We start from the raw sequence: 16,733 nt of genomic DNA, 5'->3' as shown, positions 1-16,733 counted from the left end.
ATCGTCCGGGACATACGAGACAAATCATTACAACATTCCGTGTGCGTGTCACTGTGAATAAGTTTTTTTCTTCCTCCTCCTTTTTCATTTTCATTTGTCCAGACCGTCACAGAGAGTGTGTGTTTAAGTTGGGGTAAAAAAGAGCCAGTTTCTCCTTCAGCACGCCGTTCACCAAGAAAGATCTGCCTGATTTCCTCATCTCTGCGCTCTCTCTCGTGCGTCTCATCGCGAATCTGGCCCTCCTCGCCCACAAGAGTCACACCAAGAGTATATACATTTTCTTCTCGCCTTTATACTATTTCGATTGTGCTTTTCGGTGTATAGTGAATTTTTACAACTCTGTTGTGTAGTAATTTGTTGTGCCTCCACACCCATCATCTTCGGCATTAGGGCGCGCTCTTATATCTTGTCTCCGGCTGACCACCCTTCTGCTGAGGCGTCGTGCCCACCCCAGAAGTGGGTTGGCCGCCCCTCCGCGGAGACACGCATAAAAATGCGAGCGAATCTCGCTAAAAGTGACGGAGTATTGATTAGAAATCCCAGTGCCTGAATCTCCGCGATCGTATCTAGAAATGGTGTACAAGCCGAGGCCCCGGGAGGAAATTTATCATGCACTCTCCCCGCCGGAGGGTGTGCGGGGAGGGCCTCTGAGCCCACCTGAGCCGCGCTATGCAGCGTTATCTGTCTGGGTGGAAGAAATTTTCACCCACCCTCGACCTTAATCAATTTCCACTCTCTCCTCTTCCTGCACACCTATTTTAATTTTCCGCAATATCTATGGTGGATCTGCTGCGCGCGCGAAAATGCACGGGCGTGAGGAACATGCTTGAAAATTAATTGATTTGCAGTGGCAAATGCAAGAGCTGAAAAATTCAATGTCACACACATCGCCACCCGGTTCGGGCGCGCGATCTTCACGGGTGTCCCACCTTTTGCAACATTTTCATCCTGGTGTACAAGGCCACTTCTTTAATCGATGGGAGTGCCTATTATTAGCCGAAGCAGAGGAAAAAAAGACATAATATATCCCACAGTTTTCTCACAATTATTCCTCCTATATTTCTCTGTTACTCTCATGCCCACTAAAAGCGTGTTGATGTCAAAAAATGTGATAATGAAATTGTGTCAGCGCAAATCCCTTTTTTTCCCCACCCATGTGAATTTATATACCTACTGTTTTATCGCCCAACACCCACCCTCACCCGCGACCCGCCCAAATCTCAACTATACACCAAACTAGATACAAAAGCCATCTCACACTGGGTATTACATATTCATACAATATCCCCATATACATATCAGCAGCCGTAGACACAATATCGCAGGGGAATAATTTTCCAACAGGTGCTTCCGTGTCTCATGTTCAATTTTCGATTCTGTGATATTAATGAGTGATATAAAAATCATACTCAAGTTCCGATCAATCCCAGCGAAACGCTGGGAAAAGCCCTCCTCAGCATAATGTCTCTATTTGTCCAATTTCTGCCAAGAAAGAGACACATATATCATAATTTTATGGTGTCAATACCGCCCAGTGAACGTCCGCACAATTAATTCACCAGTTTCACACACTTGTTCGATATCGGGTGGAAAATTGGCGGAACGGACGAACAATTATCGCCTGAGGATTATTATTCAGTCACCACAATCGCAGAAGAGCAAACAACTCTGGCAAATTAAAATGCTCAAAGGAATGAGACACAAGGGAGGAGGATTCCCACGACTATCCGTACACCATGTCGATTTAGTGCCAAGAAATATGCAGAAAAAGTAATTGTAAATTTTATTGATTGAAGAAGAGAGACTCCTTGGGTGAAAGGACAATTTTTGGCGATTGCCCAAAGCTCAAATTTGCATGGGTTATTAAATGATGGTGTGGATAATTTGGCAGAAGTCACAGCACGTCTTTCAATAGACATTTTATGTGGTCTCCCGAGTTGACTAAAAGGCAATAAAATGTAGGTATTCATTGTTTACCTGTTTCTGTAGCCATTGGCCCAATTCGCTGCTATTCATTAGTATTAGTAATAAAAATTATTCTGTAAACAGAAGTACTGAATGTGGGCATAAAGTAAATATATGTGTATTTTTTATACACTAAATAATCTCATAGTAATTCCTTTACGAAGTTTTAGTGTAAAAAAAGAGATTTGAAATTGCCACATTACAAAGTGGAGAAAGTTTAATGAGAAAAACGTGACTTTAATCACTTATAATTTCTAGAAAATATATTCAATTATGTGCGGAACTTTGCATTCATTAAAGTCCACCCTTAACTTTTTGAGCAAAGGTCCCTCCCAGATATTCTTAACACAGTTAGGCACTTGAAAGACATTTGCTGAATGAGCGAAATAGAATGGAGAAACTTTAAATCAAGTGAATGGTAAGCAATATTGATTTTCAATCACCTGCGTGATTGGCAAATGCCAGAGAGATGAGTGATTCATGAAATAAACTTTTCACTTCATCACAAATGTATATAAAAGTGCTCTTCTTCCACTGGATTTGCCAAGATACTCTCAATGATTTCACTTTCGAGTCAAGTGGAGAAGTAGTATCATTTGGCTTCGTGTGTCCTGGAAATTTATTCCAATTCCCAGTAGAAATATATCCGCAAGATATGTGGGAAAATAAATCTAATTCTTTATTTAGTATTTTAGGTGGTATAAAGAATTTATCATAAATCTTATTGAGTTAGCGTGAGAAAAAATTCTTTGCACATTTCCTGAAGAAGCCATATAGTGCTTAAGAACGCCTTAAATTTCATGTCACATACACCAAAATACTCCCAAGAGTTACAGAAAGTCCTTCTGTGTGAAGATTTATACAAATTCCTGTTGAATATTTCCCCGGCCATGTGTTGGCTCGAGTTGGGCCTCATCTAAAATAGAGGCACAAACACCATAAAAATTTTTCGTGAAATATTTGCCATCATCCGCACAAAGTCCGTGAAACTTCCTGGAAGGATCTGTGGACCGCAATTTCTGAGATTCTCTATCCTTCTGACAGTCTGGGAATGTTCTCATCTTCTGTCTCATAAAATAATCCCTCAATTTCAGCAATGCAATTCACTCAATTGCTCAAATCGTACTGTAGAGAAAGTGAGAGACACTCTCTTATGTACGAGGACAACCGCAATTCGTGGCATAAGCAGAAGTAAATTCCACCGCAAATTGCCCGAATCTCTCAAATTGCAGTACGAGGAAAGCAGAAAAAGTCAACGAACAATTGGGAGAAGCGCTCACTAAATAAATGATTGTCCAAATTGCTGTCTATATAGAGTTGTAAACAAATAAAAGGATTTTGCATGTTTTGCCATCATAAGTTAAAAGCTCTCCAACTTTCTCGAGAAAGCTCAACCACAGAAGAAGTTCACTGCATCGCGGCTAATTAATGCTTTGTTGTTTATTATGGCTTCCACGAGTGAAAAGGTTATTTGTTACATTGTTGAAAATACTTTTTATGCCATTTTGGAAATTGCAAAGTGCTCACTTCTAAAAGCTCACTTTCAATGGCGACTTTGTCGTTGGCGACACACAAACACTCGAAATTGTTTTTGTGATGTGATTTTATAATTTAAATTGCATCTGCGTAAATTGCCCACATTCCCCTACAGTGTTTTATTGCTTCGTTTCCACCATGATCATCAATTTCAAGTATAATTGTGTTCAGTGAACTACCCTTCAGGGGTGGATATTGGAAGAAGAGGAATTATAGTGAAGATAGTCGAACAATTGGATTGCGAAGAAAAGTCCAACTAGTGCGAGAAACAGTTGCGATATACGAGATATGTATGAGCAGTATCGTCTTAGGAAACGGCAGAAAAGTGTTATTTGTTTAAAGAGTGACAATAACAATATAATAGATAGTTCGCTAAAGGCTGCTCTTGGCAGAAAGTAACTTGTGGTGCAGTTCAGGCGTGGTATATATGTATACATTTTCTTAAATTCAACAGATTGTACCAATTTTCCCCAGTGGAAAATTATTTTGCCGCAATATTGGCACGAACGAGCGATTGAATGGACTCGAAAAATTTCGATAATAGCGACAGTGCAATGGCCAAAAGGCATAATAATATACTTAATGAGACATGACCTGATGCGAAATTATGTTGTCAAAATTGGCTACTAAACAGCATGAATGACGAAGGTCGAATGACGAAAGCTTCATGGTCAATTTTATCAATGGACAATTGCTGTGATACGGCGATTTAGTCTCACGATATTGCACTCGTGATATCTGTTCTTCATCAAATATACAAAGTCAGTTTTTTCCTCTTCACACGAATGAAATCAGTTGATTTATTTAATGAAGATAAACAAACTGGGTGAATCATGATAGGTTTATGAAATACAAACTTAATATTTACACAAATTGTACAACATTTTCCTTCACATCTCATTGCAGATATCTTATTTGGATTGTGAAAAGTGCCAAAACATTGAGATGTTTGAATTAATTGAGACGGAAAGTTTATATAATTATCACCAAGAACATCCAATATTATTTGATAGGTAGCACGCATATAAATGTGCAGGAAGACTCATGTGAGCAGAAGAAGTCATTATTTTAACGCAAAATCATCATGCGTAATGGTCCATGAAAGCGAAATTTTGTGAAGTAAAGAAAAATAAAAGTTGTGAGAAACACTTAACAATATATTGTATAGGAAGAAAATTGTAATCAATATCTCCTGACTGTTATTCACGTAAATCGCGGAAATCCTTCAAACCACTTCAAGCCGCGAAGTGGAATTTGGTGAAAAATATTCCAGATATCATGAGAGAGTTGTAACAAAATATAATTGCACAGTGGGAGAATTCTCGTAAAATTATTTTCAGTAAGAAATAATGATAGTGTGAAGAGACTGGTGAGCACAAATTTAACAAGCGAAAATACATGTAAATGTGTGGTGGCGAAATGGGGTGAAAATCAAGGAAAAGTCTTTCGTGATATCATTCAATTTAAATTCCAATGGCAGCAAAATCCCAGCTTGGAAGCGATGACGTGTTGGTTTGCAGAGAAAGATTTGTCCGTTTGATAACAAAGAGAGAAAAAAAAGGAACGAAAAAACAATACGGTCAGTGTTTAGGGTGGAAAAAGTATTGGGAACTAGTGGTTTTTCATGCCTCGAAATCACAAAAATAGACATCAAGCCTAAAAAAATAACATTCATGCTTGTAGTGAATTTTTTTTCCAACACGGTTACAATTTTCTCTAAACTCTAATCAGGATGGCTGTTGTATTGATTTACTTCCCAATGACTATTTTCTATTAGGTGATTCTCGCACAAATAACATTTACATTGCATGAAAGATAAATATAAAATTCGTGCCAAGCCTAAACTATTACGGAAAATTTAGAAACTACACCGTCATCGACAGAGGAACAAAACTTCTATTGCGCCTCATTAATGACGAAATCACAAAATATCGCAACATTGGCGACACATTAAACTCCATGTTTTTACGAGAGTGCTAAATTACCTTATCTGATCAATAAAAGAACTGTGCCAGAAATAGCAGACTTCTAGCATCTGAGATTCTTATAGTAGCCACGATTAGAGATAACGTCTTGGGCACTTGATATTCGGAAGAGTGATTATTGATGTGTATTGAAACAATAACTTTAATTTCGTCACACATATTTTAAAATATATGTTTTCAGACAATGTTGAAGGTGTCTCAGCATCTGATTATATTTCTGGTCAAACTGACTCTCATATACTATTAATAAATAGGTTAGCACATGAAACAATCTAAGGATTGGAAATTATATAGTTTTCCGCTTGAGCAACATAATTCAGAATTCTAACTCCATCTAAAATATTCATTAAACTTTTGTATCATTCCTTTAGCTGTGAAGTTTCCTGAAAAGAGCAAACGGCCACTGTGCATTGTAATGTATTTGGGGGGGGGGGGAAGGGAGCACAATGATTAAAGTAGTGAAAGTAGTCGTCTTTGTGTGCTAAAACAGGGAGCAGAGTATTGATTTTATTTTAGCAGAACTTGTAACACTGGCTTCTTCACGACACCTCCGCGTTGAGTGAAAATCTCTTTAAATGCTCGGCGTTGGTGGTCCCTAAGTCCCCCCTTGTCCCCCTAACGTCGCCCAAAAAAGCCCCCCACACACGTGGTGGTTGGATTTTCCAAAAGAAATTGCGTTGCCACAGAACAGAGGTCACATTTCCCACTATATTTATTGCTATTGCATGATTATGTTGTAAGAAAATGTACTTTGCAGTATTTCCGGGTTCCCCATACATTCACATATATAGCACACCATATTATATCCGGTTGTATACTGTAAATGATTGTGAGGAAAAGTTGACACTTGGAAGATTGGTATCGGGCCCATGGGTTGTATTCCCTCGGTTCAACATTATTTGGCTCTTGCAAAACTAAGAATTGTATTTTTAGCCCCAGAAATGCCATTGATTACGTGAATCGTTAAGATTTCTCTGCTAAGATAATAATTTTATTTATTTTTGATTGATGAATCGATTTAGGCTGAAAGAAACTTTCATTCTGCCCTCTTCCATTTGCCCCCAGTGCGATTGTCGAGTCTTGTATTTAGATGTTGGTGAAAATTTCTCCATGTTAGCCCCATTTATTCTCGCAGTGGAGCAGTAGAAAACCACAGTAACCATAATAGACGTGTTAAAGAGCAAAAGTCGCCATAAATTTTCGAACATTTTCACCAAAAAAAAAGTTCAAGTCACAAAAGCATGTAAAATGTAAAGGGAGTGAATAAATTTTTTTATGCTCGCGGTAATTTGGAATATATATACTATTATGAAGTTAAAGTGCATTGTAAATTCAATTAAAAGCTTTCGTGTCTTTTTGATAGACTTACCATGAATTATTTCCACTCTGCTTCTCATAAATGATGACGCCAGTTAGGACAGATTAAACTAGTTCTGCTTCCGCATGCATTATGATGTGAATAAAAGCTGTAGAGACCTCATTAAAAGCCTTCTTCAGGATACTTGCATAACTTATCTCTATGTTGTTTCACTCATATTTGCATACCAAAACTTTATCCATCCAAGAACACTTTTTGGAATAAACGTAGAATTCCACTCTCGAATTAATGAGTCCAATTTCTTTGGATAAGTTGCTTTTGAGACTTTTGCAATGCGAAATATGAAAATTAACAAAAGCGTAAGCATCCTAAAAACTTCGTGGGCATTTGGAGTATATTCGACAGCAATAATATATTTATTATTTATCACAATGAACATTCGGGCAATATTCTCACGCATGCAATAAAAAAACGCAAAGAAAGAAATTGGACAAATAAGACATATATAATTCAATATAAAGGTTAAGATTCAATGTTGGATTGCATTTGGCCTGAGCGTGGTGCAAATGAAATTTCAAGCGTGCTAGAGACTTGAACATTTGTATTAGGAGGAAGATTGGGTGTTTTTGTGGTCAGTGTTGGATGCTTTCCAGGAAAGTGCTTGGCATATGATGAAAGTTTTTCCTCTCAATTTCCAGCACCAGTCACAACAGCCAATCATGATTCGGTAAAGCTGCCGAGACATCCCGGAGAGAGTATGTTCTTCATATTAGTGTACTAAGGATCAAAATTGACTGCACTTGAGAATCTCTGTCAATCTGGAACATCTCGCGTGGCTGAGACCACTTCAGGGTTGTGTTTTTTGCACAATTAAGTCATGGCCACACCACCTGACAGTCCTCTCGAAGAAGTTGTGTACGAACTTGAGCCAACACGTGTTCCAAAGCCAATTCCCGTTGCTCTCGAGGATCTCTGTCGGCAGACTAAATTCACTAGACAAGAAATCCGAGTGATGTACAGAGGATTTAAGACGGTGAGTATCGTTAAGACCACCAGAGCAAACCATTAAATTAAGAGGAAGGAGATAGTGGGAAATTGAGGAAGGAAGGAACACCATCACACATATTTCCTTTGCAGTTCTTGGTGCAAGGACTAACGAAAAAAAATACTTGATTTTGCATTCATGGCGGAAGAAGCAAGACTGTATTGTCTGAGAAACTCAAAGTTTCCTCCTTCTCTAAATCCTTTAAAGTATATTATTAAAGATGGAGATGGAGGAAAAGTTTTCTTGGTTAGGCAAAGTATGAATGTAATTTGTTCAAACATTCTGAACTCAGACAATTGTAACACTGTATTGCATACATTTCGTGGCCTACTCAGCGAATTGCGTTGCGTTTTTAACGACACAATCACACAGCTCCGATTCAGCCGATAGCAGGCGGTGAAAACAGAAATTTCTCCCAAAATCACACTATACACTCTACAACTGATTCCCACCGTCGCGTTCAATCGTAAACCGCAGTGAAAATTATTAATATCTCCTGTTGGTGGCTCAAAAATAGCCCAAATTGATAGTTTATTAAACAGAATAGTCACAAAAGCAGTTCAATTATATCAATAACAAAATTTCGTTATTTACATATTTAGAGACCTTTGGCAATATAATTTTCCTTCGCTCTATATTTAGATTACTTTGAGCATTTCTTTTAATCTCTCATCTCTCTCTCGCTCTCTATTTTTCTCTCCTCTCACCAGGAATGTCCAGAAGGTGTTGTACATGAAGACTGTTTCAAAGACATTTACGCAAAATTTTTTCCACATGGCAGTAAGTATCACTCATCACCTTTTTGTGCTGCTGCGATTTTCAAATATTGACGCAAACACCAGAATTTCCACACCAGCGCAATTACAATCACATTGCTGGTGGTTTTTAATCTTGTTATTCGATTAAATATTCACAATTGCCACCCATCGAGTTGAAATGTTTGTATTATTAATTTTTTTTGGCTCAACCTTTATCGATTTTCTGTGACTGATATGGACGCGTGATAACTGCAATTGTTCAAGGCAATAAACACACATGAGAATTTAAATTTAATGAAAAGTTTTCCCGCTGAATGCAGGCATTTTCAGCAACTATGAACGCCTCATCATCAACAAGTCTCCCATTTGAGTTCTCCATGTTTTTCAATCGTCCCCTCATTCCGTAATTAAGGCACATTAAAAGTGATTTGAGCTTTAAACGCCCCGAATTACTCATTTTCTTGTAAAAGTCCCTAATGCGCTAAACGATGGAATAATTGAAGCCGCAGTCCAAGTTATAATTTTACACCCAGCCTGCCTCTAAAATATCAATTACATATTTCAGATTCCAGCCTTTATGCCCATTACGTGTTCAAAGCATTCGATGTTAACTGCAACGGAGCAATTAGCTTTCGGGTAAGTTGAGCAGTAAAGCACCCCATTTGCTGTAATCATGTTTCAAAAGCCAAACAATCATTTAACTTATAGAATAACTTGTGTATGTGTGCCTAATAAATTAAACATCACGGGCGATTCTCCTCGCGAGTCACAAAATGAGAAACTGGTATCGTAAAATAGTATTATTCTTAACAGTAGGACTCCACTAATTGAAGTGTTTTATAAATAAATAGTGGGTAGGATTATTTGACATTACTCGCAATTCTTCAACGTTACAAATATAACCCAGTACGATTTACCATACGAAATCATTCACTTAATTACAATAGCCATTTTATATTGCATCTGTTCAATGCCTTAGTTTAGATTGATTTCTAGAATACAGAGTCGTGCAGATAATCGAGAAGTGTACAAATATTCGTGAAAGAGAAAATGTGAACTGCGAAGATTAGTAGCGATGAATTGATCAAATAATCATTTCCTCGATTGACTGAAATACTCTGTAATTTGCGCCCATATGTTTTATTAATACTTTGTAGATTTTTGTCCTTACACGAATATAATTCAAATTTAAACATAGAGTGCTACACACTTTTTCTTATGAAGTATATAATGTTCTTTTGTTATAGTTACAATACAAATTGATAGAAGAAAGTTTAAGCCATAAACTCTTGTATAGATAGATTAAGTAGCGGGCTTTCGTGTGAAACAGTAGATAAATTGATGAGCAAAATCTCACAAATATTTAAGTGAAAGAAGACTAATAGTAGTGGAATGAATTTGCAGAAAAATTGTCGAATTCTTCCAAAGAGAGAGGGAAGAGACCATGAAATCGATATTAGGACAACGAAAAGGAAAGAGCTCCTGTTTAATACACAATAATGAAATAATTCTCCCTCGCAACAGCGCATTTAAAACCTTTTATCCTCCATACAATGGGCGTTATTCTCACAAAAATAACCACATTCAATATAGCGCCATTTTTCTCAAAATATTTCAATTTCGCTTTAACATGATATTATTAAATGATGAATTATTAGTGACATTATGAGGCATGCTCCACCATATTTTCCACTGATGAATAATATATATTGCAGAGATTATTGCCACGCTTTCTCTCTTTTTTTCACCCATGCAGGATTTGTTAGTAACATTATCAACATTACTGCGCGGTTCAGTTTATGAGCGATTGAGATGGACTTTTAAACTTTATGATTTAAATGGAGATGGCTGTATTAGTCGAAATGAATTGGGTGAAGTGGTACAAGCGGTGCATGAGCTAATGGGTAGGAGAGCACATCAGCCAGAGGACGACAGGAAAGCCAGAGACCAGGTGAATGTACACACCAGTTTATCCTCCCTCTTTCCGAAGGAGCGCAATGTGCGCGGAAAAGATTTGGAAACTTTGTCCCGAATTTACATTTATTCATAGAAAAACAGAGCAATTTAGAAAATCATCATTTTAGGAACGTTAGGGAAAACATAAATATTTTCCGAGAAATTCACTTATAGCTGAAATATATTATTTGGTGAGGAATAACTTCTCCAGCTTTGCACATAAATTCCACATTTGAAAGTTTTAACCTCAACTAAAGATTAGAAATGAAGCATGTAAAGTTTTTCGAAACTTCAAGCAATATATAATACTTGTTATTTCCCTCCATCGAAAATCACACAGGTTGACAGAGTTTTTCGGAAGTTGGACCTGAATCAGGACGGAGTGATAACGATTGAGGAATTTCTAGAAGCCTGCTTAAAGGACGATCTTGTTACGAAATCACTGCAAATGTTCGATACAGGACTTTGACGACTGCCTGAGCATCTCGTCAGCAATAAACTCAAAGATTCCGTCTCTTTAATTGATTTGTAATTTTCTTTGTGAATATAAGGTTTAGTCTTCATTTCATACCTTTCAATTAAGAATGTTATAATTATAATCAAAACTGTGACTATTGGACAATTTTCTAATTACCAAGAAGTGTAAAGGGTGAAAAGGTTGGTGGTGGGCAAAGGATATACTTTAGATACGCTTAATTGAAAGAGAGAGAGTGACAGCGAGAGAAAGAGTGGTTCCTCACATGTTGAATTTTATTTTAAATAATTATACCAATTTGACTAAATAACTACTTGAACTTTTCACACTATCATTCGTGTCCCTCCCGGAATCTTGAAGTCTTATAAAGAAAAGTGAGAAAATTGTAACACTTACAAAACCCCAAATGATTAACAAAAAGAAAAATATTCGGACATTAAATGTTCAGCAATAACTTTATATGTTACAAAATGAGATGACATGTATAAAATGTAAGTCATAACTTCAAAATTTTGCATAAAGTGTCACAAATCCGAAGGAACGGGCATTAAAATTATACCATTAATGTTTCATCAACAACACAACCTACTCAATAATTTAGGCTTAAAATTTAAATGAAAAAAAAAATTGTCGATGGCTAAAATTGTTCCAATTTGGAACATGTGTATAAATTACTAATGTGGTCATTTTTTTATTGCAGAGATAAACTATTTAATAAATTTAACAACAAAATAAAAGGGATGTTCCATGTGCTCTTGGAATATTAATTGCCATATATTTAATCCTTATATAAAATTTATCCAAAATGGTCTACGTGATAAATGGAAACATAACATTTGCGAATGAGAGAAAAAAAATTCTTGTTTATTGAGTTTAATTGATTTGTTTGCATTTGAGTAATTGGAAAATATATAATCAATGGAAATTCAATCAAAACTTCTGCTATGGTGCAGTTTCTGTGGCAAAAGGTATTGATTTTAATCATGAGAAAGGAGAATCTAATCAAAGCCAAAGTGCAATTTTATATCACAGGAAATCTCCTTGCTTATATGCATGAATTGTAGAGATGAAAAGACAATTTGAAATTTCAAATTCAACTTCTTACGTATTACTCTGACATATATTTTCGAGTATTGTTTTAGCTTCACCGACTTTTATTCACACATTTTATGATGAAGTCTTGAAAGGAAAATTATAATTGATGACATATTTTTTAAATAGAAATTTCGGCATTATTTAAAAGAATAAAGATTACTTGGAGTCTTTTATATGGGTGGTGCAGAGGAATATAGCAAAGATTACCTTCAACTCAACACAGCCAACATTATACAGAATAACCTTATTAGTGTATAGATAAATCATGGAGATCAGAAACTTCTAACTTAAAAGTAAGATTTAGACAAAAAGAGTAAAAATTAATGAAATGTTCAATGTAATGATTGTATGTATTATACTATATTTTACATACATAATAAGGAGCAACAAACAACAAAAGAAAAGCTTCCACAGGGCATTTTAGTGAATGATATAAAAAAAAATATTTCCTTTAAATGAAACTTTTCTCGTGAGTGATATAAAAAATGTGCAATAAATTTATTGTTTTAGTGATGACGAAGAAACTCATTGAGAAATTCTTATCAATTTGAGTTTCGCATATCATAGATTACATTTATTAAAGAAATTTTAGTGGTTAATAGTAACAATCATTCAAGTATTACCTCTAAATTGATCTTTCATGAGTGTGTAACATTGGAGCAACTTTTTACAATACTCGCGTAATGTCCCACAGAAGATATGAAGAACTTTCTGAAAGAAACTCTAATACAGGCTTTGGATACAAGAAAAACAGAAACATTTATTGAAACAATTTTGAAGAGAATTAGAGAAATTACCATTGCATAGAAACATAAAGAAAACATTCACCTATAAAATTGTTTTTCAATATGAATTTTTAAATGTACCTGTATAACGGTAGAAAGCTTTGCCATGATAACTATCAAAACAGACGGAAATTAGTGAGAGATATGAAGAAAAAAAACACAATTTAATCCCCACCAAGAGATAAAAATTCAATACTATACATTTGTCCAGACAAACCAACCACTGTATATTGAAAATGAAAAGAAAAAAAGTGTACCACAGCATTTTAAATACCCAAATGTCCTTAATCCAGCTCGAAAAGCGTAAGAAATTTTTTGCAACAACGTCCACCAAATGTAACATGGTAAAGAGAAAAGTAATCTGGTTAACACAATTTAATAATGGAAGAATATTTATATTTATGGAGAAGAGAGAATATGAAGAGAAATTATTTACTTATTAATCAATTAACAAGAAATTCAATTGCTAGAAAATCTATTTATGAAGATTAAAAAAAATTGACGTGAACTATGAAACGAAATTTTGAGAAGAAAACTTCTTGATGAAAGTATGCTTTAGACTAAACTTTAATTTTTTTTTCGAAAAATCGTACGAATCAAGTGTTTTAGAGTAGAGTTATTTTATTACTATTTCCTCAACTAGTCCAATTTTTATAAGATCTTCTTAAATTTTCAACTCATTTCTTCTAGACTGGGTACCTAATGTGTTAGTTTTTCAATTATAATGAAATAAAGGATATCTTTGTAGATACAGTGAGCATATTAAAAATTTCATTTCTTTTTGGAATTGATCTTATTCAAAGAAAAAAAAAACATAAAGTATGACAAAATAATAATAATGGTTGTAAGAAAACAAGTAAAAACTTATCATTAAACTGAATTTCACTGGAATTCTCACGGGTAGTTTATCTCGTACTCGCAAACCTCACCTTCCGGCATCTCGGGCAGAAAGGGTTCAATAAGGAAAATAATGTCCAAAAATTCATTGATTGTCATTCCATTGAACAAATCTGGTGTCATTTGTTTGGCCACGTCTGCAATTTGTGGTTCAATTTCCGGAAACATCACATCAACAATTTCACTGCCCAGCGTTGTGAATGCCAAATTGAAGAAGTCCGACAATTCGTCATCATTGAATAAATTTTCAATGGTCGTGGTTAAATTTCCCAGACGAAAGTCCATGCCAAATTCCGGCATTGCCCACGTCACATCGATTCCATCATAGTCTATTGTCGCATTTATCACTGTGTGCATTTCCGTCAGGACAATAGAAAAATTTCCATTTCCATACACTGGCAATAATCCACCCAGTACACCATCGATATCGTATGCGCCTGATAGCGAAAGTCTGGGCAGGCTCACGTCCAACCAGAAATCAAGATTGTCCATGTTAAAGGCCAAATCATTCACCGTAAAATCCGATAATCCATCAACTCTGAGATTGGCAAGCGACCCAGTGATGCTCCCCAGCTCGTGATCCAATTCAAATTCCATAAATTCCTCCGTGAAGGGATCCATCGCGGGCAGACCTAAATCTTCCATCGCCATGCCCAGGCGACATCGCAACTCCTCGAAGAATATCAACAGAGCCTCCTCCATTGTCTTCTCCTCCTGCCTCAGCATCGCACGCGAGCGAGAGAATTCCTCGACATTTTCAGCAGCTTCAGCAAGGAAAATAGTGAGAAGTGCTGAGAATATTATAAGGACTTTAGACACATTCATTTCACCGGAGAAAATCACTCGTCCAAACACTTTCAGCCAATTTCTATCACTATACAAGATTGGAACATTTGCTTCTGGGATGATAAGTCAAGTATCAAGGTAAGATAGACTATCTCCAGACAAAGATACGCGGTTTGCAATTGAAGAAAGAAAGCATCAAGGAACCCTCATCATAATCATCAAGCGCAAAAGTTCAAAAAATGTGAATAATTGCATTTACATTGGCAACATGTTCTATTTACTCAAGTATACAAGAACCATTCTTTAATTTATATCATGTTTTATAGACATGTTTAACGATCAGAGTTCATTGAAATCTTGATAATTTCACAAATTAGTGCCAAATGAGTAAAACTTATGCAATCAAATAATTTATCGTGGGAAATTAAAGCACAGCTTCGAATGAACAGATTTTTATCTGATTATAAGAATTAAATTGAGCTCGTTGAATGTGACGATAAATTGAAATAAAGCACTTGAGCTTGCATTGAGGAGATTTGAGACTTCATGTGCCAACAAGTGATCAGCATTCAGAGATGATAACGATGAATAACTGCACATTTTTACGTGCGAATTTCAAAGATAATACCAAATCTTTGATTCAATAACAACTTAATTAAACCTTGATTCCCAAGGTGAAGAATTCAGCATAAATTTTTCTTCAATGCGAATAAAGTATTCTTTGCAAGAATCTCATCTTGTTGCAACTGACATACTTTGAGTTTCGCATATAAAGCGCCGAAGAGAATTTTTCATCTGCAATTGCATTGTTATTTTCATCACCGCAAGTTCTTTTGCTATAGAGAAAAAGGAGATATGATTGAGAAAATTTTCGTGATTCTGATAGTGAGTTATTCAATATGTCTCTGCAATGGACAGACAACAGTGACAACAGTGAATGTGAGGTTTCTGGACTTGATTCAAACTATTGAGGCTCCTGCTGGCGCTGATACGAGACTCGTGCAGAGATTCACGCAGGAAGTCAAAAGAATCGAGAGAATTTCTCAGCGGCTCATCAGAAATCTGAAGCGGTTTCAGGATACATACAATTTGCCACAAGCTCCACTCACTGAAAGGGCCATCAGGCAATGGTACAGATTAGCCAGCAGAGCCCTTCTCGTTGAGACATGGATTATGAGACTGTATCGTGAACAGTCTGAGTATCGTGTTCTCACATTCAATCAGCAACCATATGTCTCCTTCATCAGGGAGATGCTCCACTCCAGCCGGAAGCTTCTCAACGACATTCTCCTGACAGTGCAGCACAAAATTTAGACAGCGGATTTCTTCTGCACTGCTTTTATCTATTTTCTACAATTCAAATATTGAATAAATGCTCATAATTCACTCTCGTCATTCTTTCGCTGTTGGTGGATTTCCCAAGTGATCCGGGAGTTGTTGAACTTCTATCTTCGTGGCTTTTAGAGCCACACCTTCGGGAATATTCCTCTCAATGTACTCCAGAAATGTGTCCAGTGTGGATCCGGTGAGTTTGTGGAAGGTCATGTGACGAAAATAGGTGCGCATCTCGTATTGCACTCTATGCTTTTTGAAAATGTGCACGCATCGCAGCAGAGTCAGTCTATCGTGCTGCGCTTTCTTTGGAGCCCAACTGAAAAGGAAGGTAAATGATATCAGAATCTTGGTTAGGAGTGAATGAAGTGGACTTCTTACCATTTCCCTACTTTGATGTCCAGATGCTTGGCAGCAGTCATGGCAAACCACGAGTAGCTCTGAAGAACGGCTGGGTCAATTCCTCTCAGCTCAATCTCTAGCTTCGAGAATAGCTTATCCAGTTCAGGAGGACTTTCTCCAAGGATTTCTGTGTTCTTCTGTTCGGGATTCGGTGCCGCATGGAAGCTGGACAATTGTCTGATATTTCGCAGATTCGGATAGAAGACAGGCAAACATTTCCTTACGGCTTGCTGCTGAGATGCCAAATGATCATTACCACATGATTTCAGGTGATATTAGATTGATTTCTTACCATTTTACGGGAAAAATTGTGGCCAGATGAGAACCAAAACAATCTCACCGCACAGTTTGGACACTTTGTGAGGTTGTGTCATTCACTGACAGCGAACCTAATTGAC

General features: G+C 36.5%; 3 protein-coding genes across 4 annotated transcripts; 1 reads left to right on the top strand and 2 right to left on the bottom strand.

Moving 5' to 3' along the window:
• The first annotated feature begins 24 nt into the window (after positions 1–24).
• Positions 25–12,256, top strand: LOC132256378 (Kv channel-interacting protein 1). Its single transcript, XM_059752750.1, has 6 exons — positions 25–267; positions 7,503–7,837; positions 8,560–8,629; positions 9,173–9,243; positions 10,364–10,558; positions 10,904–12,256. Exons 2-6 carry the CDS (start codon positions 7,682–7,684, stop codon positions 11,030–11,032), a joined length of 621 nt encoding a protein of 206 aa, XP_059608733.1. The 5' UTR covers positions 25–267; positions 7,503–7,681; the 3' UTR covers positions 11,033–12,256.
• A 1,556-nt stretch (positions 12,257–13,812) lies between these two features.
• LOC132257406 (uncharacterized) lies at positions 13,813–14,640 on the bottom strand. Its single transcript, XM_059754293.1, has one exon. The coding sequence runs from the start codon at positions 14,638–14,640 to the stop codon at positions 13,813–13,815; it is 828 nt and encodes a 275-aa protein (XP_059610276.1).
• Positions 14,641–15,923: 1,283 nt separating this feature from the next.
• On the bottom strand, positions 15,924–16,701 carry LOC132261727 (small ribosomal subunit protein uS10m). Of its 2 annotated transcripts, none has more exons than XM_059760792.1 (3): positions 16,628–16,701; positions 16,315–16,565; positions 15,924–16,252 (listed from the first exon to the last, which is right to left on the bottom strand). In XM_059760792.1, the coding sequence occupies exons 1-3, from the start codon at positions 16,628–16,630 to the stop codon at positions 15,994–15,996; spliced, it is 513 nt and encodes a 170-aa protein (XP_059616775.1). In that variant the 5' UTR covers positions 16,631–16,701; the 3' UTR covers positions 15,924–15,993. The 2 variants fall into 2 exon arrangements, with proteins under 2 accessions (XP_059616775.1, XP_059616688.1); XM_059760705.1 differs by having other exon boundaries at positions 16,315–16,568; positions 16,628–16,691.
• Positions 16,702–16,733: the final 32 nt, after the last annotated feature.

Source organism: Phlebotomus argentipes, unplaced genomic scaffold (genome assembly GCF_947086385.1).
Source record: "Phlebotomus argentipes unplaced genomic scaffold, Phlebotomus argentipes genome assembly contig_6, whole genome shotgun sequence".
Classification (NCBI taxonomy): Eukaryota; Metazoa; Arthropoda; class Insecta; order Diptera; family Psychodidae; genus Phlebotomus; species Phlebotomus argentipes.
The sequence above is the reverse complement of the archived record's forward strand: the minus strand, read 5'-3'. Positions and strand labels throughout refer to the sequence as shown.

Coding starts and splice junctions, on each gene's coding strand:
- LOC132256378 (XM_059752750.1), top strand. CDS start 7,682: ATGGCCACACCACCTGACAGTCCTCTCGAAGAAGTTGTGTACGAACTT. Junction 9,244..10,363: donor ACGGAGCAATTAGCTTTCGG/GTAAGTTGAGCA, acceptor TCACCCATGCAG/GATTTGTTAGTAACATTATC. Junction 10,559..10,903: donor ACAGGAAAGCCAGAGACCAG/GTGAATGTACAC, acceptor AAAATCACACAG/GTTGACAGAGTTTTTCGGAA.
- LOC132257406 (XM_059754293.1), bottom strand. CDS start 14,640: ATGAATGTGTCTAAAGTCCTTATAATATTCTCAGCACTTCTCACTATT.
- LOC132261727 (XM_059760705.1), bottom strand. Junction 16,253..16,314: donor GACATCAAAGTAGGGAAATG/GTAAGAAGTCCA, acceptor CTTCCTTTTCAG/TTGGGCTCCAAAGAAAGCGC.